Consider the following 27,687-nt stretch of genomic DNA (forward strand, 5'->3'; position numbering starts at 1 on the left):
TTAGTAATATAGTATTATAGAAACATAAAAAGGGTTATAGGGTGCTCATGTTGAAACTTATGGCATAGTTACGTCTCTGTTTAGTTCAGTAATCTGTATGGCTCCCACTGCATTAGCAGATGTAAAAATGTAAGATTGCCCCTTCTTACGAAACAATTGTTTTCAAACGGATAAAGGGCTTTTTTCAAATTGTTTTACCTTATCTTGCTTATGCAGGTTGGAAACTATAACCCTTTTTTGCTTGATAGCTAAACAGACAACACTGAATATAATATGAAGTAAAATATATTTTATTTTAAAGTCCTATTATCTCATTGTGTTAATTTCATACGGTTATTCCGTATTTCATTCGGAAACGGGCGAGAAATGTCAATAGCTTTTTCCTTCCTCGGACGACTATGATTTTACTCTTTTCTATATAGAAATAGTGTGCATTTTGGTGTGTGTGATTTTTTTTAACTCCGCTGCGCACTTACCGTAATTTTAAATATTCGAATTACCCTTATTTACAGCGCACATTCTCTTTTGCTCTCTCAGCCTCCCCTCATTATGGTCGAACGATCAGAGATCATTTGTTATTTCTTAGCATCCGTGTTTTTGAAAGTGCCCGCCACGCTATTTTTGCGATTGCATTGTTTTTATCATGTCAACAAGAAATTATATTATCATATGTGTCAACGGCAAATACTCTCCGCAGCAAAACGCAACTTAATAAACAAACAACTGATGAAGAATAGCTAGCGATTCTTGACAAATATGTTTCAATGAGTACGCTCTTTCTCACATTAGTTGTCACCTCACACCCTACTGAGATCGTCCTCACTACCAACAATACTTATATGTATATAAGAGCCTTACATGCGCATATACGTTATTGTACTTATGTGGTAAGTATTCGAGACAATATGACCTTCGCGGTGTATCCTAAATCCAATAGGCAATATCATAGATGCAGTCAGACACGTCTATTTACTAACAGTCTTTAAAAATTTAGATCTTCATCTCTATTGTAATTTTGGCATTATCTTTTTTAGTCGTATTGGCTTTTCGTTTTGTGTGATATGTAAGCGTCTACTTGGAAGAGCTAGTGCGTGCTGTTGGTGTTCTGAAGTGTTTTTCCGTTTTCCTAAATTTCAGATCAGACTCGAATCTGGATACGTTAACAATAGACAATATTCATATATACAATCATAATTATAGCAATGTATTGTAATAACAATGATACGTACAGCTCTAGCAAGCACATGCAGTAACTCCTAACTTGGCCAGGTTCCTAGTGGCAATTGTAGATTCCTTTTCTAACGGTACCGTAAAAAAATTAGTAAAAACAACCATTCAGTATTGCGCTATACATGTGATTATATGCGACTAATGCTACTAGATCTATGATAATATTTCTATTTTTTGTTGCTTAGAGAGATCATAACCATCGTCATTACCTTCATCGGCATCACCATTACGATTATCGCTAGCATAGCGAAAAACAAAAGGACGCAGTATAAGAGAACGCTAACTTGGCAGATCTGCGTGCCAACCTCATCTTGTTTTCGGTTTGTTCCGTGGCGGCTTCTCCTCAGTGCTTCGTTCCTTGCGGGTTGCCATTCTTTTCTACACTGCTATCCAGTCTGTCAACTGTGCATAGCACACATAAGGACAAGGAAACTCTGGCGCCCTCAAACGCAGTAACTATTAGCTGAAGGACAACGATCTGGCGATGAGTCAACGATCGATTGAGATGTTTAACCGTCCCTTCCATTGATCTTTCCCACCGGTAGTTCCTTGTTTAGTTCCATCTTGCTCGTGCAGCTTATTGTGTCTAGTGACGACGTGGAACATTTTTATTTGCGGAAGCTAATTTTCTTCTAAGTAGGTTAATATCTGGTTTCAACTCTCCTTTCCATCTATTGTTTTTTCGTTTGTGCCAGATTCCATTTTTAACTTTATGCGATCAAATCTGTCAAAGTGCCATAATACGTATGTCCATGTAAGTTGTGATTCGATGTATAGGTAAGAACTTAGAAAGATACTTGAGTTTAATTATCGTCCAGATACTTTGGCTGTAAGTGGTGACAATGCACTTCAGCAGTGACAAGTCTAACTGCTTGACTTTTGTCGTTTACTTTTTTAAACTAAAAATACGTCGATTCGTCATGAGTTTATACTCTACCATTGATGAATTGAGGTAAAATTGTCATGCTGGACAATGAAAAAGTACGTGTCCAAGTATGTAAATACGTGTGTATATTTAGTCCCATTTTGTGGCTTCTTTTTGCTACCGCTGCAAGCACCACAGTCCACCACAGCGCTCAGACAGGTACCGAGGATTGGCGATAAAGCAATAAACGTAACTGGCGCATTTGGCCACACCTTGAGAATAAGTCAGTGATGTGTGTGGAGGTGTACCTGTAGTACGAGCTTGATTCAATTCTTGTAGAGACGGCCGCGAAAAACCCACCGTGTATGCATAATCTGCAAATCTTTTACCGACGTCCGATATATATAAGTGGGCATCGAATACCAGGCTTACGTCTTGAGATCATTTTCCTCTCTCACTAACTTCGGAAAGTGCCCAATTTTCTATATTTTCATCAGCCGATCGTTACGTCTCAATCATCGCTCTGTTATAATATCGCCGTTTATCTGTTCCTCCGAGCCTCGTAGTTCTCTCTTTTATGCAGCCATCTTTACTACTATTCTCCTTGCTATTACCGATGTTTCTCATTCTTTCTGTATTTGTCAATAAATGTCTATGAGGTAAGTCTTTCTCGCAGTTAGTCTGTCTTGTAATAGGTACACGTTGTAGCATCACGCCGGCGTACTAACCGCCGATGGAAATAGCCTTCTGCTTCCCTCGTCCTCTGTCACCAGTGGAGTTTTTTTCGCTCCCTGAAACATTTTCGTTTGTTTTTTTCTGTTTGCTGCCTTTGGATCTGTGTTTATCGTCTTGTGGGGGTTCCCTTAAACAAGAGTAATAGTCAGGGTTTTCCTTGGGAAGATTTATAGACGAAGAGGAAAGGTTCTGTTAGGGATTATGTGAAGTGTCGGGTTCATCGGTTACTGGACTAGCTAGTCTGGATCTTTTTTGGTGTGAAGGGTTTTTCGTGTTTGTAAGAGTCTTCTAGTTTGGCTATTTACTCGTCTTCTTTAACCTATGTACCAAACCCTATTCCATTTTCAGTCTCCCAGTCTTCATCTCATCTAATTCTCTCTCCTTTGTTGTCCTATTTTCACGCTTACAATTTCACTTCCTTCTAGCTTCGGCCACAAGAGACACTCAGAAAAATGCTAGCTAGCAGGTAAAAAGTAATGTAAATTTTATCGAACTCACATAGACAAATCAAAATAAAGGTATAAAGTGTAAACGGCAATCTTAGTTCGCGGACTAGTACTAACAGATGTATTGCATCTCGTCGTCAATAAACAAAGAAAAATTAAAAAATTGTGAGCCTTAGCTCTATGCTTATTATTTTTTTGCTGTCGAAGATCGCACCACGTGCGTCACCTGTCGCCATATAAGTTCTTCATTACAATCGCTCTATTATATCATTTTACCAAACTGGCCAAGGTGAAGCACGCGTATGATACAAAGACTTACTTTCTATATACCTATATATGAAGTCAAGGCCTTCGTCATCACTTCGTCACAACAACACCTAATTTAGCCAAAGCGACGGTGTCACCTCTCAAAAAGGTGGCCTTAATAGGCCATACCCGTTAGTATTGGCTTATCATGTTATTGTTGTTGAATAGAAGAAGGAACTCTCGTTATATTTTCCCATTCATTCAAATCCTAGCCAAACTCTCAATAATCTATTATAAGCGTTCAGATCTTGTATACTAATTGTAAAATAATAAACCGTTTAGCTCGTCTCTGCTTTTTGGTCAGCATCACCTTCGGGCATACCTGTGTAACAACACCGATCGTAATGGAATGACGCAAGTTTTCGTATAAATCGTCCTTAAGAACCCGCCCATGAGTTCGAGTTCAATCACAGTCTTCAATATCACGAAGTGTCTTCATCTTCTTGAATAATCACCAACAGATGAGTATCTATACGCAGCTGGGCTAAATGTGGCTTTGTTTAAGAAAACCGTTTTATAATCCTTGTCTAACTTTCAGTCCCACGTATCCCGTCCCATATTTCTTATAGTTCTCTTGTATCCTTTGACCAGAAACATGACATCTTTGCCAATACGTCTGTGTTATAGTAACACTATTCATTGCTATCAGCTATGACGGTTTACTGGCGTCCACTTATAAAATGTAGTCATCAAAAGCGTCTTCTAATCACCGCCTTACCTTAATTGGGTTTGAGAATATTATACCGTAGAGTATTTCAATTTGATAACGCGTATACAAAATGAGGTTTAAAATAGGACTCATCTATGGGCGCATGGTGTTCTTACGATTACACTTGTCCGGATTCCCCCTTCGCGGAGCCCCAAATATGTTCAATAGCAAATGCAGAATATTCAAATGCTGGAAAATGTCGTCAGCGTATGAAGGTGGTGCTGTGATTAACGTTAAAACTATCTTCAATCTATTGGACACCCTTTCAGCGACAATGGCAATAGTGCAACTGAATTGCCCCGTTTCCCTATACCCAACAACTGGTCTGACGTGCGAGTGCAGTGAGAGATGGCGGCGGACGGCAGGAAAGTGATATTATATTTAGTAATACGAGCTTTCAACCTTGCAAACATTTCTGACACGATCGCACCTATACCTACGTAGCTGTACAATGGTCGGCTATGTACACGTACATTTTCCTCTGTCAGCAATAGATTACATCTACTCTGTGTTGGCTAAATCCTGTCGGTAAACCTATCTATAATTCTTTGTAACTTACTGCAACCATATGTAGGCAATTAGGCTATAGTCGAAGACGTCCACTTCTCCACAGATTCACACAGACCCCACTATAGATTTTGATCGTTGTCAACAGCAATGCGCATTTAATTGATGTGTTACGTAACGTTATTTAGATGCAACATCTTTTAGAGAATACGTCGTTTAGGGTGAGCTCTTATTTTGTTTGTTATTGTTTTGACAGCGTTTCTTGTTTAACCGTTCGTTTCTCCGATCCTGTCTACATGTGGATATGGCTTGAGATTAGGGATGCATCAGACGAACGCTGAACCTGCTAATTTTTTCCAGCACACTTTGCCACTGAGCAAATTTTTGAACGCTTTTCGATAGTCCTTATTGAAAATCGTATAGATAACTGGATTGAGCGACGAGTTAATATAGCCAAGCCACGTGATGAAGTTGGCCCATTCCGCCGACAGGGTACAGTTTCCACAAAATGGCATGATGATATACATTAGGAAGAAGGGAAGCCAGCAGAGAACAAAGACACCCATAACAATGCCAAGGATTCTCGCCGCACGGCGTTCTCGTGACAGCGAAATTCGTTGCCGTTCCTCCCAGCAGGCCGTCAGTTTGATAGGGGCCGCGGCTGCTGACGGCGCCGCTGAGTCCGATAGCTCGATCGCAGCCACCGCCTCAGTCAGCGAATTTCTTCTGCTATCGTTGTGATGATTTTTAGCCACCGAATCTTCACGTTCAGCGATTGTGGCCACCGGTCGGCTTGGAAGTGGTACCTAAGTCAGGCAGCAAAGGGCAACAATATAAAGATAGATAGCAATATATAGCTGTGTTCTGTTATTTTTGCTAAATATGTCTGTTATATGACCATGCTAATGTAAAGACAAACTAGACATTCGTGGAGCATTGGCTAAGCGATACCGATTTCGGCAATTGGCTGTAAATTTTGTGTTCTGACCGGAAGCCAGTCGTCTTGTCTGTTTATGTGAATAAACATTTAGCAATCAAACTAACGACTGAAACTTCGAGTGAACCCCACTCAAAAAACATGCCTTCTTAGCGGAAACACTACAAATGATACATGACAAGATGAACGCTGTGATGTGCAGCACGTATTTCATATTTTCTTATACAGCAGCTTTGGCCTAGCTTAACGGCATCCTTTGTCAGCGGACGGGACGACTACCCAGCAAACTATCCCTGTTGAGCAGGACAGAAAATAGCGCGACAAGACTCAACAGGTTCTCGAATAGAAACTTCATTGATTCAATGAGTCCTAGTTTCTTTGTTGTTAGAGTTGAACTAGCGCAATGTTTCTTTGCAGAACGTGTCGCTGAACTGTTTTCAAATAGTGCTCTCATTAATATTATGGCACTAGAGAGATCCTTCATAACATAGTGGTAACCGATAATCGCATTTAAGAGGCTAATTTATATTGCTATTGTATTTTCACTTGAAAAATTGAATGTTCCCTCATACAGGCCACAAGAAAATTAGGTGCTGCAATACACTCCTGTGTGCGGTAAGAAAAATCACCGACACGGATATTGCTAATGTCGCCACGTATCCCCACAACCCCGCTATCAATGTGTAAGTCGGCCATCTTGGCCTGACTAGCCTCCTCAAGCGGCTTATCTATTACGACTGTTTAAAAGCCATGCATACATCCTGTCCAAACGTATACAAAGCCGAAGTACAGGGTATACATATTTTGTCTTCCACACGCAGTGAACGATCAGTAAATCAGCCTAATTTCAACAACGGGACGCGGATATATTGCCGCAGAGCATGATTGAATTAGATCCTGCCTAAACGAGTATCGATCGTTTGTACGAGGCTTATAATAGACAAAGCTTCGCCTGCAAACAGAACTGTCTACAAACCTTAGCTGCTGCGTTGGCTCTTTCTCGGAGCCGTTTTCGCGTTGCTAAATAAATCTTGAGGTAGACGATACTCATGATGACGAGCGGAATGTAGAATGAGCCGGAAGCTGAATATACAACGTAGCCTTTATTGGCCGACAGTTCACAGGGGCCGTTTCCCCCTGAAAAACTCCAATCGTTCCATCCGACAAGGGGTGGAACCGAAATAATCGCTGAAATGAGCCATACAAATATTATTTGACTCGTCACCCGCCGTAAAGTGCGTTTATGGACATAGTTCAATGGGTCGTGAATCGCCCAGTACCTGAAATAAGATAGAATGAATTAATTAATGTAACCAGCTAAAGCATAGCTTTAATCCACCTATGGGAAGTATAATGTGTAAACGAATTCTCGACATAGTGACTATTTAGTTGAGATAAATGTATGTTAATTTTTTCTCAACATCTTAAGGTGTTCGTTCATTTCAATCAATGTCCTTTATCTAGTCAGTACGTTTATAGTCATGTACTCATCTCTCCCTTGACAAATCGATGTGCTACCGATGAATGAACTACGAAGGGTGAGCCTTGCATGTGGACTAGAGTCTATTGTACTTACCGATCCAACGCAATAGCGCATAAATTTAATATACTTGCGGTACAACATAGCACATCACAGGTGACCCAGGCCTCGCAGGCCACCGCGCCGAAGATCCAAACTTGTTTATTTAGGTGGTAGTGGATGTTGAATGGCATCACGAACACAGCGACAGTAAGGTCGGCCACAGCTAACGAGACAAGAAACACATTTTGTACCGAACGAAGTGGGCGGTGTGTGAAAATGGACATAATAACGAGAGCGTTACCAACAACTGTGAAGACCGTGATAACGGCTAAAATAAAAGCGACCCAAATGGCCGTCATACTAACATCTTCTAGAACCATTTTTTTTTTTTTGGTCTTTCTTAATAATCAAGTTGATAAATGATCGGTGAAAAGAAAATGAGATAGACCGAGTACTCCGGACTGGTGATTGTATCTCCTGCAAATGCAAAATGTACAACAGGCGATAGAGAAAGTAGTGTTATACAATCATTAAACCGTTGAGACGATGAAACTCATTAAGCTCTCACAAAGAGTATTACCTCAAACATCTATTTCTTCAGTCTAAATGATCTCACATCGAAGGTTTTATAACTACTGTATATAGCACGAGAACTATTTGATTACTTATCAGTAAACCAATATGTGTCTCATTTATATTCAGCGAATGTAAAAGTTAGCCGCATCGATGATAACACTGTTGATAACGTCATAAGATTCAGTCACTTCTAATCGTGCTTCTCTGCTGCCTTCCAATCTGCACCGCTTAACTAATTCAGTCCCTCTACTGGGATAAGCAACATAAAAACCACAGCAGTCAATTTCAAACAGTACGGAAAACTTCTTCTCCTCTATTAAAAAAAAAAAAAACATTTTCCGCCATTCAGTCTCTTCTAGAATAGTTCCTCCTTCTGCGTTTTGTTTAGGAAGCTCGTCTGATGCTCTGTCTGAGTTAGTTAGTATTAACAACCGGCTCATAATATTCCCAGACCTGTTAGCCCAATCGTATTAAATGATCCTGCTTCTGAACAGCTTATACTATTGAGCGGATGAATCTGGTGTCAAGAGCCGCTCGAAAACTCAACGTTCAATAACTCTGGTCTGAATTTTTTTTGACGTAGAACCCGGAATTAGAACTTAAACATGCAGAGGTTGTGCTGTCATGTAACGGAACCATTTGCTCCTACAGACAACAGCAACAGTGCCGCGTTAGCGCACTTGATTCTGACCGTGTGGAGAAGCCCAAAGACGACGACAAAAATCCCTGCTCGGGTAGTTCTCTATTTGTATTCTTTACTGTGACGGTCCTTGTGAAAAGTAAACCCCGTCGGAAAATGTCGTTTACGTGTGAAATGAGGGAACGACATTTCTAGAGGCATTCAGAACTGCTAACTATTGCTCGAGGCAGAGATAAAAATAGATAACATTTTCAACTGTTTCAGGTAATGGTGACAGGAGTTAGTTAGCATGCAATACATCCTCTAACTACACTATGTAGTATATTGAAGTTCGGCCATAAAGTGTGTGTGCTTGTTCCTTTGTCAGCCTCTATTATAGCCCCTTAAAATGCAGCATAAACAATTATAAGGATAAAGGAAAGATGGTGGTACCTACAGCTGTGATGTATGTTTATTACTTCGTTTATAGATACACTCTAAAAGGCCTCCACTCTATTTTGTATTACCATCGTCATCATAAAATTGTCACTAGTGCGTCATTACCAGTGTTACGTAACTGCTACGATATAACGCGTCATGTGAACAGCCTGACTCTTCTTCAGCAAGACAAATACAAACATGACTACTTTTCCCGATCTGTATATATATATATACATATTGCCATGAACAGAACGTGAAGAACCCTTGAGCTCTTCCTTTATAGAGCAATCCAACAGTTAGCCGACTCCGTTCTTTCCATACTGTCCGCCCCCCCACCCCGCCCGCGCGAGCAGACAGCCAACTCAAGTTAACAATTCGTCTCAATGGGCCGACAATGATGACGGAGAGAATTATTTCGGGCATGTCTGGTGCAGTGCCCTCTTTTTAGATCTCGGCGAATCAATATTGAGTGTCTTCTGTTTCGAAAGATAAAATGTGGAAAAGTAAAAAATGTTCTACTAGTTTATATAAGCTACTACAACCAATTTCCTCACATAGATAGACAGTGGTTTTATTGCAGGTACGAAACGATATGAGGAAATGAAGATGGCACGAGCATTAGCGGAGAATGACCTATATAAGCGAGTATCAGCATCTTGAAGTGGCTATCTTGAGTGAGTGGTGTGACATCGTCGTCAATCAGTGCTTACAGTAAACAGGGACACATATGTGCGTTACTTGTTGATTGTAGTGTTCTCTTTTTTAATAATACTTCGTTAATACCTTGCGATTTTCCGGGGAAACTGTTTCGGCGTCGCATACTTTTCAGCTGATTAAACGATCATTAAATGGACAGCCGTGTTCGAAGTGTAGATCGGAAAAATCCTGAAAGGGTCGAGCTTGATTTGTAGAACACTTTATTAACCCAGGTTTCGCTTTTTTGTTCCTTGTAGCTTCCTTCGTCCGGTCTCTTGGTTCCGTCAACGCTCGATTTCCGCCAATTTACATTGTCACCTTTTTACAGAACAGATCTTCTGCTACTGATATCTTCCCATCACTTATTGTAATGTTAATAATCATCTTCAAGCGAACAAGATGTATATTTAGATAAAGCAAAAATTGCCGCAAGTGTATATAGATTTCTTATTGATGAATCTATCTGACAACGCTAGCTATAGCTACTTCATATGACTCGCGTAATGCTTTCGATCACACCGATGCTTACATACAAGAGAAATTTCATACGCACGCATACATACATATATGGAAGTTGCACATCGCCTTTAAGTTTCCGTAGTAATATTCAGAAAACTTCAGACCAAGAACTATAAGACACTTCTCTAGCCACGTTGGCCAAAAAACGCTGATACCTGTTGCTAAATTCAATCCTTAACTAGTTAAAGGCACCTTATGGTAATCGAATATAGCGATAACATCTCCATGCCTTACAGATAGTATCTATTTAAGCTAACATTTGATGATCGCTCATATACACTGTGTACATAACGTCAGGGATGGCCGTGCCCACCGTCAGTGACCCCCTACATAGTCACAAAGTAAATATACGATACAAAAGGACTACATATGTGAATCACTGATGTATTATAGGGTCCTAAATGGGCACAAAAAACACTAAAAAGTAAGTGCTATGATGCAATGCAAATGATGTTTATAAAATTATAGACAGGTAAGTTATTCTACATTGTTCGCACGCTTTGAAAATGGTATATCTTAATAAGTATCTCAGCTTTACGAAAACGAGAATGTAATGACTTTATTTAATCTAAATTCCAAAAATACATAATAGAATGTAAGATTAATAATCATTTTTGGTTAGGAACAAAGGTTAGGAACACATCCATGTTGTCGGTGCCTTACATTCTCGCTCACTACGCTTGCCTCATTAAATCCTTTATTCGCTTTGGTGTTTAACTTTTTACATCAAACAGTGCCTCTTTCAATGTTGAAACGGCATGCGCGAACCTACATAATTTGGCAATAGGTTAATTGCAACGTCTGTATGTACTCTTTTATCATGTACGATGAAATACATTTGACCTGAAATATGCAACCGAATCTTCAACGCTGTTTTGATGTGTGAGCCTTCGAAAAAGCTCTTGAAAGAAAGTTATTGAGAACCAGGCCCAGCTCGACCCAAACTTGTTGGGACAACTACAAAGATAGAGTTTAATTTCGCCTTTTACTTTTTCCATGATCAGGTAATCTGAAAGATACCCTTAAGCGGAACAAATCTAAGCTTGCGTTTGCTGACCGGACCGCAATGTATGTCTTCCTAAGCTCGTCTGGATACGTTCAGTACCAATATATCCGACGCTAGGACATTGCCACTAAAAACGTAGTTTGCTACTTTAGTGTACTTTGAAGAATCTATGAATTCTGTCGCCAGTTAGTAAGAATAAGTGCCGAGTAAAAGCTTATTTCATGTGTGTATTACTATTGAAATTAAAGTAGAAACACCCAGTGGGGTTTCAAAGCAAGCGCAAAGTTATGCCCATTTATTTAATTACACAGTTCGCCTCTTCTTACCATTCTCCGGCTTGACCAAGTTCCACGTGACCCATCCATAAGACGAAAAGATGAACTGGAAAAAAGAGAACATATATGGGGGCTGTAGAATGAACCAAACGAATAGGGGAGATATTCAGATTCGCGTCCCTGCATTTCGTAGGGGTCGATAACTTAGCGTACGTCATTTTGCCATAAAGCTTATCATGCATAGATTCGCGAGCACAAGCAGACAAAAACGTTAGGGCGACAGCTAAAAGTTGGCTCGTGATTAACTATGCATTTTTCAAATGCATAGTGATATTTGCGTACACAGTAATTTACATAAATCGACTAAGCAGTTACGTATCTTAATTAGTGTTTTGTCACGGACGGTCTCTTCTTCCTTGTCCTCAGTTCTTATATGGCTCTTATATGTAGTCAAATCGCTTATGGCAATAAACAAGGCGAATGCCCTATGATTTATAACATTAGAGATTAGCAAGGGAGGAATAAAAACGTTCGTTGTACCTTTGCGTGGAACATATTTCATATGGCTTATATGCATCCAGGGATTTTGACAATGTTCTCAATCGCAACAATCCGTACAGTGCTTACCTATTATTAGTACCGTATAAAGAAGGTAAATTTATGTGAGATTTTCGCGCCCCTAAGAGGCATTTGCTCAGCCAGTCCGCGCGGGGTCTATTAAACCACTTGCGAGCGCTTCCATGACGAGCAGTAGCAACCTACTCTGTCGATATATTTCTCCCGGAAAAAAGCTCACGACCCAGAGAACTGTGACCGGGAAAGACCTGGGGCGGTGTAAAACACGATTGTTCGTTCGTAAGCCTTCATGTTTCATATACCTATGCAGCAAATGGATACTGACTATTTTTCGTTTCGAGGCCATCATCGTCATCGTAGTTTTGCTGCCATCTTGAGAAGTTGCTCACATTGGCTCTCAGCAGAGAATAGCAATAATTACAATTCCAATTAAATAATTGATAAAAAAACAACCCCACGGAGCCAACCGATAAGTCCGACGCAGAACTGAGCACCGACAAAGTCTCTATCTGTCAGCTGACTTGCCGTTAGAGATCTCAAGATTCTTGCTCTTCGTCCTCCTTCTCCTTTTTTTTCACTTCACACCTATTCCTACTTTATTTCCCCTTATCTTTCTCGTTTTTCCCACAGGTTGGTACATGTTTATAAGTCACTATTTTATGATAAAACAGCATATTTACTTGTATGGTGTCCATTTAAGGTTTTAGGTAGACAGACACCTGTGTAAGTATCCTGTAAAACGCTTTGAAAGATTTCATCGAGTGGTGGTGACTCATTGGAAAGTAATCATCAATGATTTGTAATCGCGTCTATGCTGCTACTGATCAGAAATAGAAAGTGTGTCGGCCCTTTGTAAAGCTTTGTGCGATTGCAATTAGGAAAAGTATTGAAGACTTTTCCTAGAGTTATTTCGCTGTATTTGTTTACGGATATTTTTCATCATCTCGGCATTATATATTTGGAAAACAGATGGGGTCCTTTGAAAGCACTTGCTTTTGCGACAGCACAGATTAGATGACTTCGGTAAGTAAAGAATAATTCCAAGCAATCGTATACGTAAAAGGAAACTTCACGAGGTACGTCTTTCCGCACGAATCGTCTTTCCGCCTTAGATATTTCGTAGGGAATCTCTAGGGGCATGAATATTCAACCGTTCTCCAAAAGTGAAACCATAGTAATCCTATTAAACAAACCGCACCATCGTTGGATCGCTGTGTGTACGTAATTCAGCTGGTTTAAAGATGACAAACCACGCACCTCCTCTCTATTGTGGTGACCCTAGGGATATACTGGGTATGTAGTGAGAAAAACCGACCCTGTTTAAAGCAACGTGCGAAAGGAACGCGTGGACCATTTTTGCTCAGACTTTTGCGGTAGTCAAACATTGTCAAGTTGGTTAACCTGGCCAGCAGCCAAATAAAAAATGAAAATTTTCAGTTTTATGTTTGATACGTCCGTTTGGCATATTGCTCCGGACGCTGTCTGCTTCAGCAGGAAGCAGAGCATATCTACGCCCGGCTTCAAATCTAGACAATCTTATTTATCTCTGAGTTTGGCAAACAAGGACGGTACCACTACCGCATCACGAGGACATCCGGACGGTAGTTACCGCAGGTACATACCAAGCAAACCTTAGCATGGTCTCCTTCTAGTTTAAACAATGATGTACCATGCTCGCATGTTTGTATCATTTTTTAATAGCTTTTTTTTCTTTGACAAAACATGACACAATACAGTAACCTAGAGTTAAACCTACCTAAACAAATATACTTAATTAGATTTGGTGCTGAAGAACAGCTAGACGTTATCTAAAGCAGACAGTAGGTCGTATCTAACAGAAGCAAATTAATTATCTTAAGCTTCGTTTTTCATTTCTTTATTCCTACTTTTACTTCTGCCCAAATGACATGAAATTGAAGATATTGCATCACGGCCTGGAGAAGGCAACAGTAATTACAATTCAATCAGTCATGTCCTATGTCAGCTTTTTGGCTGATAGGCACATCATCACTCTAAAATTTAGGGTGTGACGATTATTTATAGAATAGGTTTAAACTAAACATCGCTACTAATTTTAAACGCTATATATGGATTCGTTTTCCTTTTTGAAATGTGTTCCATCTCTGAGCGTCCCGCAAATTACCCTCTAAGGTGAATAACCTCAGGCGTTTTTGGCCTTACAGAAAAAACATCAATTAGCAGCATTCATTCAGTGAGTGACTTTGCGTATACCTGCCGTAGCTCAGTGAATCCGGATTTCTTCATACACTTTCGGTGAGAAACCGTAGTTAGCATATTCTAAGCTATTTTTTACGTGTCAATACAAAAAAAAAGTAAACCAACATTGTCTAATTTAGACCATGAGTCTAAAATAAAAACAGATAACGTATACAAAATAACGTCGCATTGGCCACAGGACTACAGTGACGTAGGATTTAATAAAGCATGAACGACGTCTCACTACAGATCATGTGCAATATAAATGCAATTAGGAGAAGATGTGATTTCCTTAATATAGTTGCCTAAACAGGAACGACGCGCAAACGAAGCCTAATCTGAAGGTATACATATCTAACATTTGCTCATGCTGGCAGTAACACGAACGGTGGTGGAGATCATCTCTTTGACCTCGCCGATGTTGCAAAAACATTACGTGTAATGGCATTGTCCACATTTGCACACTGCGAGCAGCGGTTTTTGTACGTAAGGACCAGGAAGGCTGGAAGGATAAAGACAGGCAGCAACTATGAGCCACTTAGCTTCCTGGATGCCACTTTGTGCCCTTTGTGCTCGTCGTCCTAGACTATTAGTGCTACGGCGTTGTAGGTACCTATGTAGTAAGGCAAGGGAAGCCTCTTAAGCCGTGCAAATGGGTAAAAAGCATGCCTATAGAAGGAAGGGATGACTTAAAAAGACCCATTACTGTCCTAGTAAATCAGTTGATTGTTCTGAGGGACGACCTTCAAGTAATCAGGCCGATGAAGTCGCTACCGCCGTTCAAACTAGACGAGTACTATCATACTTATCTGCACAAATTATCATCAACAACAATTGTGTATTATGAAATGATATGATTTCTGCAGTGGAATTTCATACGTTCTGCAGAAATTGCAACTATTGTAGAAAGATCATTTCATGTAGGTTCAGAAGCACAGCCAGAGTAACTTCATACATTTCGATCTTTTTGAGCGATGCAACTTTCATGAAAATGTATGAATCGAAAAGTTATTGTTAGTGCTGCGCCACCAAGAACCAGTCATCTGGTTCGTATGGGACTATAATCAGGACAGACCGAAGAGGTCTTTTCTTAGATCAAACATGCTGAGTATGCATAGTTGATCTAAGAAAAAAATCTGAGCAGTAAGTTGATGTTCGACTTAGAGGTTTCAGTCTTTTCCGGGTGGCCAACGTTACCCAATCGCAGTAAATTTACGCCAACGGCGGCAAAGTAGGCTTCGGGTCAAAAACGAGATTATATCTGTTTGCTTTCGAGTCGGTGCTAATATAATTCTCAATGTCATAGCACACATAAATGTGACACTTTGTCGGAACAGTTAGCATCAGCAGTTTAGGGCATAGCGTCACAGTTTATCATATATAGTTGTGGGCAATTTTTAACCTAAAATTATATGCAATGATTCTTTCCTATCGTATTGACTACTGGATACTCAGATGCCACAATGCACAAGGGCGAGTGGTTCAACCTTACCGTAACCATAAGTGGAAATGCCTTTTTATGAAATGGTACGAAGGTTCGCGCCTAGGTCGACTTGTCGATACTCTTGAAGAGCGCTGATATGAATATTGTCTGCCTTCCAACGGCTAAAGAGGACCCTCTAAACTTAATTTTCGCTATCGCTCAAAAAGACGATAGCTTCAAGGCCGTCAAGCAAACAATTTTTCAAAACGAACCGAGCATGGACACCTACTCTATGGTTGTGAATGTGTATTAACGAAGAAAGCGAAAGAAGCTGCTTCCAAAATGTTTCGTCCATACCCGCAGGGAATTTGTTTGAAAATATCTGTTAAAAGTAACGTCTAGGACTAGCTGCTTTCAATCCAGAAAGTGTTTAGCAACAAACGCTTCGTGTACTAAAGGATTCTTACGGCTTTCCGCTCACAACGAACAGGAAAAAAGGCGACAGACAAATCTGAAACGGACTGTTTGAGAACACTTATGATGTTCCCTATAAGCTCTGCGCAGATTCCTCCATCTACGTGTTTAAACGTGCCATGTAACATAGCTCTATCAAATTAGTCGGACTTTAAGCAACATACAACTGTTTCTATATACGCATCCTCGTAATCTAATTATAGTAAGAATCTTTCTATGTGGCGATAGATGTTTCAAAGGGAGTCATCACTATTAGCAATAACAGCTATTGCTGAGTCATTTACAATGGGAAATGCGCAACCAATTCACTCTAACACGTTTTGGCTAGTTCCCTATTCATTTTCACAGTGCAATTTTTAACAAAAATTTGATTGTAGATGTAAAAGTTGGTGAAAAAAAAACTCATATTTTTTCTTCTGAACGCCAATACCTTGTCTTTAAATGACTGTGTAAGAATGTCAGAGATCCACTCTAGTTACGCAGAAACTCTGTAAAAACATAAACACAACAACATCTGGAGCTCCCTCACACAATGTCGCGTTTAGAACTCTGTATCCGATCACGCGTGAAATTATTTCGTATCATTGCAAAAAACGTGACACGTATTACATGCCGTAAGTGTCCAAGGAGGTCTTCAACGTCGCATATAGAGACACGAAAATCTATTCTTTACTTCTTAGTGCCCCGTATGGATATAGGATTTATAAAATGTATTCAGACAGATGGCAGGCGGAGGCCCGAATATATTCCAATGAGTTCGGGGCCTCAGAATAGATATAGTGACTTCCAAATACCAGCAGCAGTCCTGATTGTGTGTTTTATTTTCCATTTTGTTCGTCTTCGTTTGTTTGCTCTCGTCCCGATTCCGTCTCACAGCCCAGCACAGCCAATGGGCCCGAGCGAGGGTAAATCTCAAAAGCGTATCGCAAAAACACGCCGTTCGCCACCAGCAGGTGCTATAACATTCGCCGTTATGGTAGCTCTTCGGCGTGGTGCAACTGTGTGTGAACTATGCGTGTATATAAATCTCCAAGATTCGTTAAAAGTCAGCTGGAGAATGCCTTACTTTAGATACTGAACGTGGATAGGGTAAAGCGGGGAACTAAGTTGCTAACCAAAGTTACTGCTAACAGGACTTCCAGTCAGGAGGTTCCAGTTGAATGTAACACTTCTCCTACCATCAACATCCCAATTGCCAGGACAAAACAAATGACTGAATTTAAAATCAGATGCCACTTTCCTAGAGTCCCATGCCATTACCGATATGTTAGTTTGTAACTCAAACCACGCTTGTTGCAGACTGAAGTTTGTCTTACGTTAGCGTCACTTCTTCATTCACTATAAGCCAAGGCGAAGGGTGCTTCGATAGGACTGGAACGATGGTTTTTGAAAATCCAAAGAAATCTAAATCTAAACTGCTAGAAATTTTTATATGAACTCTTTTTCAAAGCTTTTTTTTTTTTTTTTTTTTTGTTAAAACCTATAGGTTATTAAGCCAGCTATGTTATAAATAGTTAGGAAAACTTCTTTGCGGTTTCTTTGTGCAACCCTAGTCAGTGTGTCTGGCGATAATGGCGAACAAGGGTAGTATTTCTGAGATAATGGGAAGTCACGTATTTTCTTACTAACCAGATAATATGCAGGGAATGTTCATAATCCCATCTTCTAGGCAAACTATAAAGGCTCATCGAATAATGACATTCGCCTAGGATTTGGGACAAAGCTTGAAAATACAGAAACGTGTTGCGACATGCTATACGGTATGCTTGTTTAAAATTAAAGTATACCTTTCGCGTCGTCGCGTAAGCATAGGGACGACTATTTATACCTAGTCGTATAATAGTCGCCTATATAGAATATCAGCATATAATAGATCACAAAGCTTAGTATCGTTCCCTTAGTTAACTACTAAAATTAGGCTATGTAGAATAGTTTTGAACAACAAGTTACCTGCACAATTCCTTCAAATTACTATACGGTATGCTGTGAACTCACTTAAATTTTATAATACGTAACTACGCCTACATTAAAGGCTGCTTATATCATTCATGTCCTAGAAAGAGAGAGTGATAGAAATAATCTAACTTACTATTAAATTCTGTTAGTGGACTGGTAGCGAACTTGCAAGTACTTTGCTCCTGGGTAGAAAAAGTAGACTAATCTAGGTTTTCATTGCTTGCTATGCAGGACCGATCCTTTCACATGTTCCGAATATGTTAGAACTGATTGTACGGCAAAACAAGAAAGAGCTCTAATGTACTGACTGTGTTTGATACTCAAATATACATATAAGACTTCTGTTTCATTGAAAGTTTGCAGCATATCGTATGTATATATACACTACTAACCGACATGATGCTCAGAGCCATACAGCAACGTCGGCATGCTAAAAACGGTTCTCCTAAAGGCCGTGCTACGGGCTAAATCGTTAGGCCATTTTTCTTTTACATAGGATAGACGCCTCGTAAAGTACTATCCCGTCATAGGTGGCTCACCTTGACATCGGCAAAGTTTTTTGGGATCTCTAAACGATGATAGACGAAGGAAACGTATAAATCAGTCATAATGCGGATCAATACTCCAGCTTGACGCTACTTCTTGTTTCAATATTTTTGCTGAAACATCCACAAAACTAAGCTTCTGAACAAACGTCCAGGCTTGAACGTTCGCCACAATATGCGGACACAGATTATAACTACACGAATAGCGCTATCCAACAGACGAGCGCATCGTTAGACATCAGAACAACGGTAACCCAAGTGGTATCACAACAGACAGCAGACGCTTAAGATGGTTATTACGTTCGAAACTCAGCGGTTTTAGATAGCTTATATACACAATCCACTCTGCATACTAAAGGCACTTTTGTTCAATTCATTCAAAGGTAATTTAGTATATGACTGAACAGAATCGGTGAGCTGATCGTCACGTCACAGATACGCTTTTGTCTAGCCAAGGTCAAAACAAAAAAAATCACTAAGCATCACGTGCACAACTGCTGCTAAAGCTGCCTATGTAGCTTTTCTAAATGGCACGCATTTGTCAAGCTTATTAAACGCCATTTGATTACTTGCCATCTCATTTTCAAAGATTTCGATCGGTGCCGATGCGCGGTTCAGCTGCCCTCTGAGACATTACCTTTTCAAGCTGATAACGTCAGATCATAATTCTATTTCTCCTGATAAATACCTTAATTACAATACTGTATGTAATATATCACTCTGTTATGCAACATACAAGTCTGTACTTCTCATCGTAAGCAAAAAGTTTTTTTTAATGTTAAAAAGGTTCAATCGAAGAAGACCAGAGTACTTAAAGGGAAAGGAACCCCATAGCCAGCGTCTCCCAAAAAGGGCTTTTAGTTTTAGTTTTAAGGTGCTCAAAGTCCGAGTCATTGATTGAACTTGCGTATCGACAACGTCGTTGTGTACCTATATGTAAGATCATACCTTCATGTATAATAGACACTGATATGGAAAAAAAGGTCAACGACTCTTGATGACTGAATTTGATAGACAATGATGCCTAAAATGGTTAAACGACGAACCAGTCAACTAAATTCTGAATGCTTTCCTCTTCAGTGCTTTGCCCAGAAAGCCTTCTTTTTGATGAACGTCCCCTTACTAGTAATACAACAACCTGACGTGGTGTAGGACAGGACCTGGCCCGTATTTGTGATAGTAATGCATTTCAGTTATAAAAGTATACAAAAGTACGTTGAGTCACATTGTTAAATATTCAGGTTGATCTAGATAAATATATATCCTTACGTTGACTGAAAGTAGCGCCGATCAATTCCTTATTGTCTGAACCACGCTAGTCTATTTTTTATATAAATTTAATTTAAAAATCTAACTTTATACTGTCAGTTCCAATTCCCAAACTAACATTTTTTCTGCATGATTCGAAGCCAAAAACATACTGCTACGGTCAATGCGACAATCGAACTGTGGCAGCATAATTGCTTTTCGCTTTTTAAAACAGACTTCGTTGGAAAAGCTTGGTGACAAGGTCTCTGGAGAAGCCTTAATCTACTTGTCTTTTAAGGAAATTGCGACATACTAGATGATTAACTGCGTTAATTTTTCTACTTCCCGCCAAAATGGCTTTTTAAAAATTCCAAAAAAAAGTCACGATTAATTGGACCCAATCGCAGTTAATGGTTTTAGGAAAACGAATAATTTAAGAAGTGGAAAAACTAATTGATTAATGACAAATATATTTTGTTAGGTCTTAGAGGACATTATAGTCACAACATTGTTATAATGTCTCTCCATTACTGGAATCGAAAATTCACCTGCTACTTGCGATGCTTCGCAAGCAGTTTAGCTAGCAAGCTCATGTTGATCTGTAACCCTACCTAAGTCGGACGCTATTCATCGTAGGCAATACGACAATGAGTCTTGGACGTAGCCTTATCGCATAGACAGCTCAAATGACGATAGCGTAAACCTATCGTACTGTTACAAGCAGGACGATTTTAACCACCTGCGTCGGCTGTTTCCTGCATTCGCCACTGCCGCCCATCCTTGACTATCCTCGGCCAAACAGATGAGAGCGAAGCTGGTCCTTTGTGGTCTGAAGGGCGTGCCTTAACCGGTCTTCATTGCCAACCTGGGTCTCTGTGGGGTCACCCGCTGGCGCTCACAGAATCCAATAAACGAAGGAAATAAAACGACTCGAGCTTGAGAAAGCGAAAGCCTTCGCCAGCAGAGACATGTTTATCTTCACAGGGAGAACGGTCAATGGCCAAAACTGGTTACTCGACATAGGGTGAACGGTAACTGACCGCTATAGACACTGAGCTCGGGAGTGTAGGAAATTCAGTTTGCAAGCTATAGGTGCACGCCACCCGCTCGTTATGGATATTATAATAGCCGCTGTATCCGTACCGACGCGGAAAATCTTCCGCATTTTGTCTCTTCTGGAAAAAGAGCAACAGGAATCGTCTTGTTACTTCTGTTCTTCAAGGAAGACTTTCCGACCACCCACTCAACGTTTAGGCACACGAGTGCAGAGATACCCGCGAACGTGATCTTATACGAATAGGGAAAACTATGTGACTCAGGGTGACTCACATAAGCCGGACCAGATTGCTCAACCCTACCTCTTTAGCAATTTAGTCGATGCACTTCGACATTACTCTTTTCGTGTCTAATTACTTTCGGACCTCATAAAATGAGCGTACTGTTAGGCGAGACGTTGATCACTCGAACGTATACATAATTTTCTACTTTTGACAACAGCATACCCGTTCAATTAACATAGGTCGGGCTAATTTTTATAACCATTACTCGCGCGATTTCCTGTTAATACGCATTACCCTGTTTATTGAGCTATTGTACAGCAAAAGTGTTAGGTCTCAATCAGAAGTCTTTATTCGTTGTGTGTCAGTCGTAAATACTGTTACAATCGTTTTTATTTATAATGTTTGTGTGTGTGTAGCCCACGGGAGACTATTCCCAACGTCAGTTAAGTTGTCTAGCTATTATGAGGTGATAGAAACACCTTCTTTGCTATTCTTTAAACATACCTCTAAGTAAAAGTATGACAAAAACAAGTTCAGCCAATATTTTCGTACTGCGTACTATTAAGTTTTACGTCTGGTATCGCCGTTAGGCAGGCATTCCGTTGGCTGGCTAGCCCCCTGCAAGAAACGAAATCTGTCTATTGCTCGGGTTCGAACCTAGACTACAACTTGCCCCTAAGATTGGCTAGCGTGATAGAAATGTAATGCGATGGTGCCAAGCAGTTCGTGTCCAGAAGCGAATGCTCTCGCTGCTCCCTGGTACTATTCGAGCGTGAAGTATTCCTACAAAAGCTCATGTGCCGTACTCATATTTACTGCTGTAATGCGTCTCTGTTTTGCTTTAGGAGCACAGTATATACAAATATTGGGAAATTCTAAATGTTCTGATCATAGTCAACTACCAAGGCATTTCTATTATCACATTCAGCATTGAATGTGTCAACAATGGAAGGAGAACGATATAAGTTGAAAATAAGTGATAGATAAATAGGAGAGAATAGTTACGTTACAACTAAACGTAAAATAACAAGTCGTTATACCACTAGTCTAGCCACAACCTGTTTCATAGCCGTAACACTCGTTTTACTCTATTACAGTTTACAAGGTTTAAACAGGTGTTTCTACTACGTAGCAACTGAAAGAAACGTCTGCTCATGATTACATGGAAGCGACGGCTTACAGGTTGTAATCGTTGTATGCAAATAAATGACGCCGTTTCATCGTCCTGGCGCGCAAAGCCATAGATTGATACTGTTATTGCACGGGCGCAGAAGCTGGGCAATAAGTTTTATGCTCTCTTGCTACGGTTTACGTGCATAGACAAGTAGACTCGCATCAACGTTTTCAAGCACCGAATCCCACTCCGTTGAGGGGGTCAACTGCTGTTTTATTAATTATGCTCAACGTTATCAGAGAGGCAAAAAAGCGCTTTCGCCCCACGACTCTTGTGGCACGAACGAGATGGGCGCGGAAAACTAAAGAGCAAGGCTGCACAGAAAACATATGCCCCCCATCTTTATCGTGTGGGGTGCATGCAAGTATTACCATAGCTAGTACCGTTGACGTCGAGAGTTGTTCGTCTTCCGGCTGAACTCTCGTCTACAGCCGTTCGCAAATGTACATGGAAAGACGCAGCGTATAAGGACAAAGGAGGGAAGAGTCTTTCTGCCTAATATATATGATAAACTTATAAGAGACGTTTTTCAGCAGTCTTGCTTGTTATGGGAAGAGTTGTGTAGAGAGAACATCAAAATAGGTATTGGCAGAGCCAGCGAACGGGCGAACGAGTGGTACTCACCACCCACTACCCATATCAACACATACCGATCCATAGCCGTCCATGACTTCAGAAAAGAACTCACCCAGTGGCCTTTATTCTGTTAGGGCTTCGAGAAGCATACTGTTTCTAGAAAATGTCTAAAGGTTGTTGTACGGGGTAGGACAAAGCGAGGCATCCGCAAGAACTAGCAAGATTTCTCAGTAGAGCGATTCTCTAGTCGATAGGCGTATACTGGTTTGTAAACAAACAGTGACATATGGATATAAACGAGCATACACAACGAGACCTCGCCTTTATCACAGTCCATATCGCCACAAAGTTTACTATACGACCTCGCAGTCATAGTCTATGCATTCTATAATGCATAGGAGATAGTAAAAAACAAACTTATACGGCTTCACTGCTAAGCCATAAAAATACGTGTGCCGATATTTGTGAAATTCTTGTCTATATGAGGGACAATGTGGCTATCTTTATTTCAGTAACTCAATTGGCAACAACAAGTAGTTAATAGTCATTATGAACATAAATGTCTCATTAATTAAAGCTAGTTAAAAGTAGTTGCGCGTAAATAATAGGATATACAATACGCGTAAGGCTGCGTGGAGACACATCAGGGCGTTTGTACCAGGAAGGGCAAAACCCGTATTTTCAGGATTCACTTGTAGCTAGTGGATTGGTACAGATATTGCTTTTTTTCTTGTCTGAAATGCTCATTTAAATATATATGATCAACGCAACTAATTGGAGTCCGACACAAAGGCGTAAAAAGTTTTGTGATTAATTAAAACATTAGATCCGAGCTAATCTCATCGATGACGCACAACAATCGAAAGGGAACTTCATATAGATTTCATCGATAAAATCTTGTTACTGTGACAAATAACGAGATCCGTACCGAAGTACAGGAATTTACCACCAAAGAATACATTTTAGAGACAGCGGGAGATACATGTAATCGTTACTGAAAAGCAGCTTAATAGATGGAAAAAAGTTTAGTAGATCGAAAGTTTAAGTTGTGTCTAAGCCTGTCTACATGTTGTGTATTACGTACATGCGTATTATAGTTGGCCTTTCCTTTGACTACTTTCATCCACTGAGGTCTTTCAGCAGCGAATACGTTTGTACTGATCATGTTTAATACTCTTTGTGGAAAAAACCGTTCCTGCAATTGAAATTAGGTAAGACATAGCCTAAAGCGTGCTAACTAGTTTCTTTAACAAGCCCGATGCAGAATACGCTCTCACAACTTGTAGCCTATGAAAACAGGCAACCATCGCTTACATTTGTCTTGGCCTATATTTATTGTCTGTACCTGAAATTTTGAAATATTTTATATGCAATATATGTACAAAAGGATGCCGCCGCGGTAGTTGTTATCTCGTATAACGAATATTTATATGTAAATTAACATAACGTTACTTTTTTTCTTTTTGAGAGCATTCAGCTCTCCAGTTAAGCCTATTGTTATTCGAGCTTTCAATTAGGGTCCCTGGCAAAGCTGGCCTCACGGCACATTCAGGGTAGGCTAGCGTGGTACGTTAGCAGCACTGCCGTTTCGTTGGACTCACCACATGGCGTGACGCTATTCGCTACTGCGTTTGCAGATGCCAACATGATTTCCGATAACGCAGATGTATATCTATGCTCATTGATTTCAAGCGACAAAAATGAACATTTTGAAAAGCTTGCCTCCACCAAAAGCTAACATCCCTTACCACAATACAGTTGCCCAAAAGAAAAGCACATCAACTAGATAAAGGTTTAACATTCCTTCGAGGTCGCGTCGTGACATTTCAATGACGTGGCCGATGGAGGTTGTTGTTTACTATACAATAGGCACCTCAGTTTTGGACGCCTGAGCGACTGAGCCACAGTGGTTTATCGCATAAGGATAAGCATGGGGTAACGCCAGAGTGGCAGTGCAGCATCATCTCTAGAACGTACTTTACAAACGTGACCCACTGAAATGACACACTACATAAACGTAAAGCCCGGTTTCACATTCAGTACCGACTTGACGAACTCACTTGACGTTTTCTCAAGTGCAGAATATCGGCTTATCGTCATCGAACTTATGAATCGTCCTGACCCGCCTATGCGTCACCAGCATTAATCCGTCTGTGCAGTTATGATTTGCCCTCTACATGATGAATTGCCTACATGAATGCTGCCCCCTGCGTAGGCCATCTCTGGCAACGAAAGATGGTCCGAGAAATGTTTACTGACCAAGATGAACCGTGCTAAGCTCGGGTTGTAGGTTTCTATGGGGCTTGACGCAGCACGAGCGTGCAAAGTGCTGTGGGATCACCTGTACAAATGTTGCAACATATGTATTATTCAGGCGAATCATTGAGTAGGGATCTTCACCTTTCAACTTCAGGTGTATCTCGCTCACGACTGAACATCTTCAACGTTAAGCTTTTAGCGGATAGCAAACAAAATGGAATCGATATGGTAGGAGTTCCGTTGCAGCCAATATGTTCCATCGACTACACACGTTGTTGATGGCTCTATGTAAGGAAATATCCAAAGGCATTTCGACTAGAACAGGCCATTGCTAAATCATTATCAGCTCAGGTACTCTCGCTGTCTCGCTACATAAACGTGTCAATCGAAGTAGGCGTTAAAAGTAAGATAAGTTTTTCCTTAACATCGAATATGGGTTTGTTCAACTTTCAGTTCTTTGAACATCTAGATCATTGAATTAGATTTGGCTCCACGCTGATACAGGTGGCCAACTTAACCAACAATACTCCAAACGTTGATCGCCTGTTTTTGAGTGCGGACCACCTAATGTATTACGGAGTGATAAAATATCTTCGTAATGTAAATTAATTGTTTGCTGATTATCGATCATCAACTTCAAGAGCCAACTCACCGGTTGTCGTTGTTAATTTAAAAATGAGTAATGTTCCTGATGATCTAGCCGAAACTCAAACATGAGATAGATCCACAAAAACGCTCTACCTAGATATCTGCCTTTGACAATGTTACTGCATTTCAACTCTCGCTATCGTTGATGGCTTTTATTAGGTGTACCTTCACAGTTATGACGCGCGCTCAATGTCTACAGCCTAAATAAAACGATGCACAGTGTAGACCGTACGTTGGCAATAGGAAGCTGTGACTGCGACGTTCCAGAGGTGAGGTCGGTACTGTAGAAGGTAATTCGCTAGTGCAATAATGAACTAGAAATTAGTATCCGGGGGCTGGGAGTTTGTTTGTCATACAGGGGCCAAGCGCGAAGGCCCGTATCCGAAATGCTCTTAGAGGCGGCACATTTGACACATTAAGCACCACCGGCACACTATAGAAGAACAAAACCGCAATCTACACGGCTAGAACGCTAAGAAATGAAATAGCTTAACGATAGGACAGCAGTGACCTTTTCAAGATAGGCAATTCGGGCCAGGCAGGAACTATTTTATCAAGTTGTAGGATGCTAACAGGTATGTATCCACCACTGTAGACCTTTTAACTTATTTGGTGTTTTGCTCACTTCTAACGAATCCTCTCTCGTCCTTATAGTTCGGTTTTTGTTGCCTGAAGATGAATGGTTTGAGCTTATGATTGCAACAAATCGTCGTTATACTTTATTGCAAGGTCGCTTTGTCTGATGATATAGGTAAACGACGAAGTGGGAAAGTTGTCTGCCACTATCTACCACCAGTCATCACGATTTATTATTACTAGTTGAATTTAGCTAAATGCCGCGCACTTATGCGGCTTGCACACTTGTCATCGCTTGCCATCACCACGGACAGCCCTCCCTACCGGCACGAACTCGAATCAATCACCAGCATCAATTACTAATCAATCTCTTTCAGCAGCGACAACGACGACGACGACGACAACGACGAAGATGATGATGATGATGACAGCAACAGCAGCGGATTACCGTTCATCGGTTCCATCACACACAATTAGACCATTTGCCCGCAGCAACTTGTCAGCCGTTGCGGCGTCATCAGGTCGTCATCATCACGTTCGTTCTGTTATCGATGTTGTTACCAACAGCGGTAGTCTATCTCGTGCATCTTACATTTTGAGCATTTCTAAACAAAATCGAGAAATCGATGATTTTGTCTTGTTATCGCTATTGTTATTGCTGGTTCTGTTGTTGTTGTTGTTGTCGTCGTTGCTTCCGTTATTGTTGTCGTTTTTATTGCTATTGGCAGTGGTGTTTTCAAAGTTGCCAACTTTCTGTCACTTTCTGCGGCTGCTGTGGCTGTTTCTTTGCCTTCGATATCTCTGCCAGCAAAAGTTACTGCTACTGATACTGACACTATTTGCGCTACTGCTCGAAAGTTCTTCCTTGATGCCGTGCTAGCGAGATGCGCGCCGACACGAAACGCGCGCGGCCACCGCTGACAGCTAGAGAGCATTTGAGGAAACGGCACAGCCGCGCTGTTAGAGCACGCCGCCAAAAACTCACGATGACGCTTTCCCGCGCCTCCACCGCTGCTCCACCACTCAGTCTCCGCTGCCGCCGCCGCCGCCGCCGCCGCGGCGGCTGCTACTACTGCTACTGCTGCTGCTGCCCCGACGACTGCTTTAGCAGCTGCCGCCACCTCTGAGGGAGAGAGGCCCGGCCCTTCCAGCAGGCTTCAGCCAGCCAGAGCCGCGATGGCGCTAGAACAGCAGCACAGAAGAAGCAGGCAGCTGTATCGACCGCCGCCAGGCTGATGCCGCCTATTTGAACGCGGAGAACAAAGCTGAGCAAGCGAGCGAACGAAAAACCGGAAAACTGCCCACAGTAGCTGAGGGAAGCAAGAAAGGGGGAAAAGTTGCTAGCC

At 40.9% G+C, this 27,687-nt stretch overlaps 1 protein-coding gene across 5 annotated transcripts; it reads right to left on the bottom strand.

The window, feature by feature from the left end:
* Positions 1-269: 269 nt before the first annotated feature.
* On the bottom strand, positions 270-27,528 carry Oct-TyrR (Octopamine-Tyramine receptor). 5 transcript variants are annotated; one of them, XM_086985154.1, is made up of 4 exons: positions 26,391-27,528; positions 7,312-7,734; positions 6,712-7,015; positions 270-5,604 (listed from the first exon to the last, which is right to left on the bottom strand). In XM_086985154.1, the coding sequence occupies exons 2-4, from the start codon at positions 7,635-7,637 to the stop codon at positions 5,125-5,127; spliced, it is 1,110 nt and encodes a 369-aa protein (XP_086841280.1). In that variant the 5' UTR covers positions 7,638-7,734; positions 26,391-27,528; the 3' UTR covers positions 270-5,124. The 5 variants fall into 5 exon arrangements, with proteins under 5 accessions (XP_086841280.1, XP_086841270.1, XP_022670329.1 ...); XM_086985144.1 differs by having other exon boundaries at positions 25,931-27,528; XM_022814594.2 differs by having other exon boundaries at positions 25,770-27,528.
* Positions 27,529-27,687: the final 159 nt, after the last annotated feature.

The sequence above is a fragment of the Varroa destructor genome, unplaced genomic scaffold (assembly GCF_002443255.2).
Source record: "Varroa destructor unplaced genomic scaffold, Vdes_3.0 BEIS01000001.1, whole genome shotgun sequence".
Taxonomy (NCBI): domain Eukaryota; kingdom Metazoa; phylum Arthropoda; class Arachnida; order Mesostigmata; family Varroidae; genus Varroa; species Varroa destructor.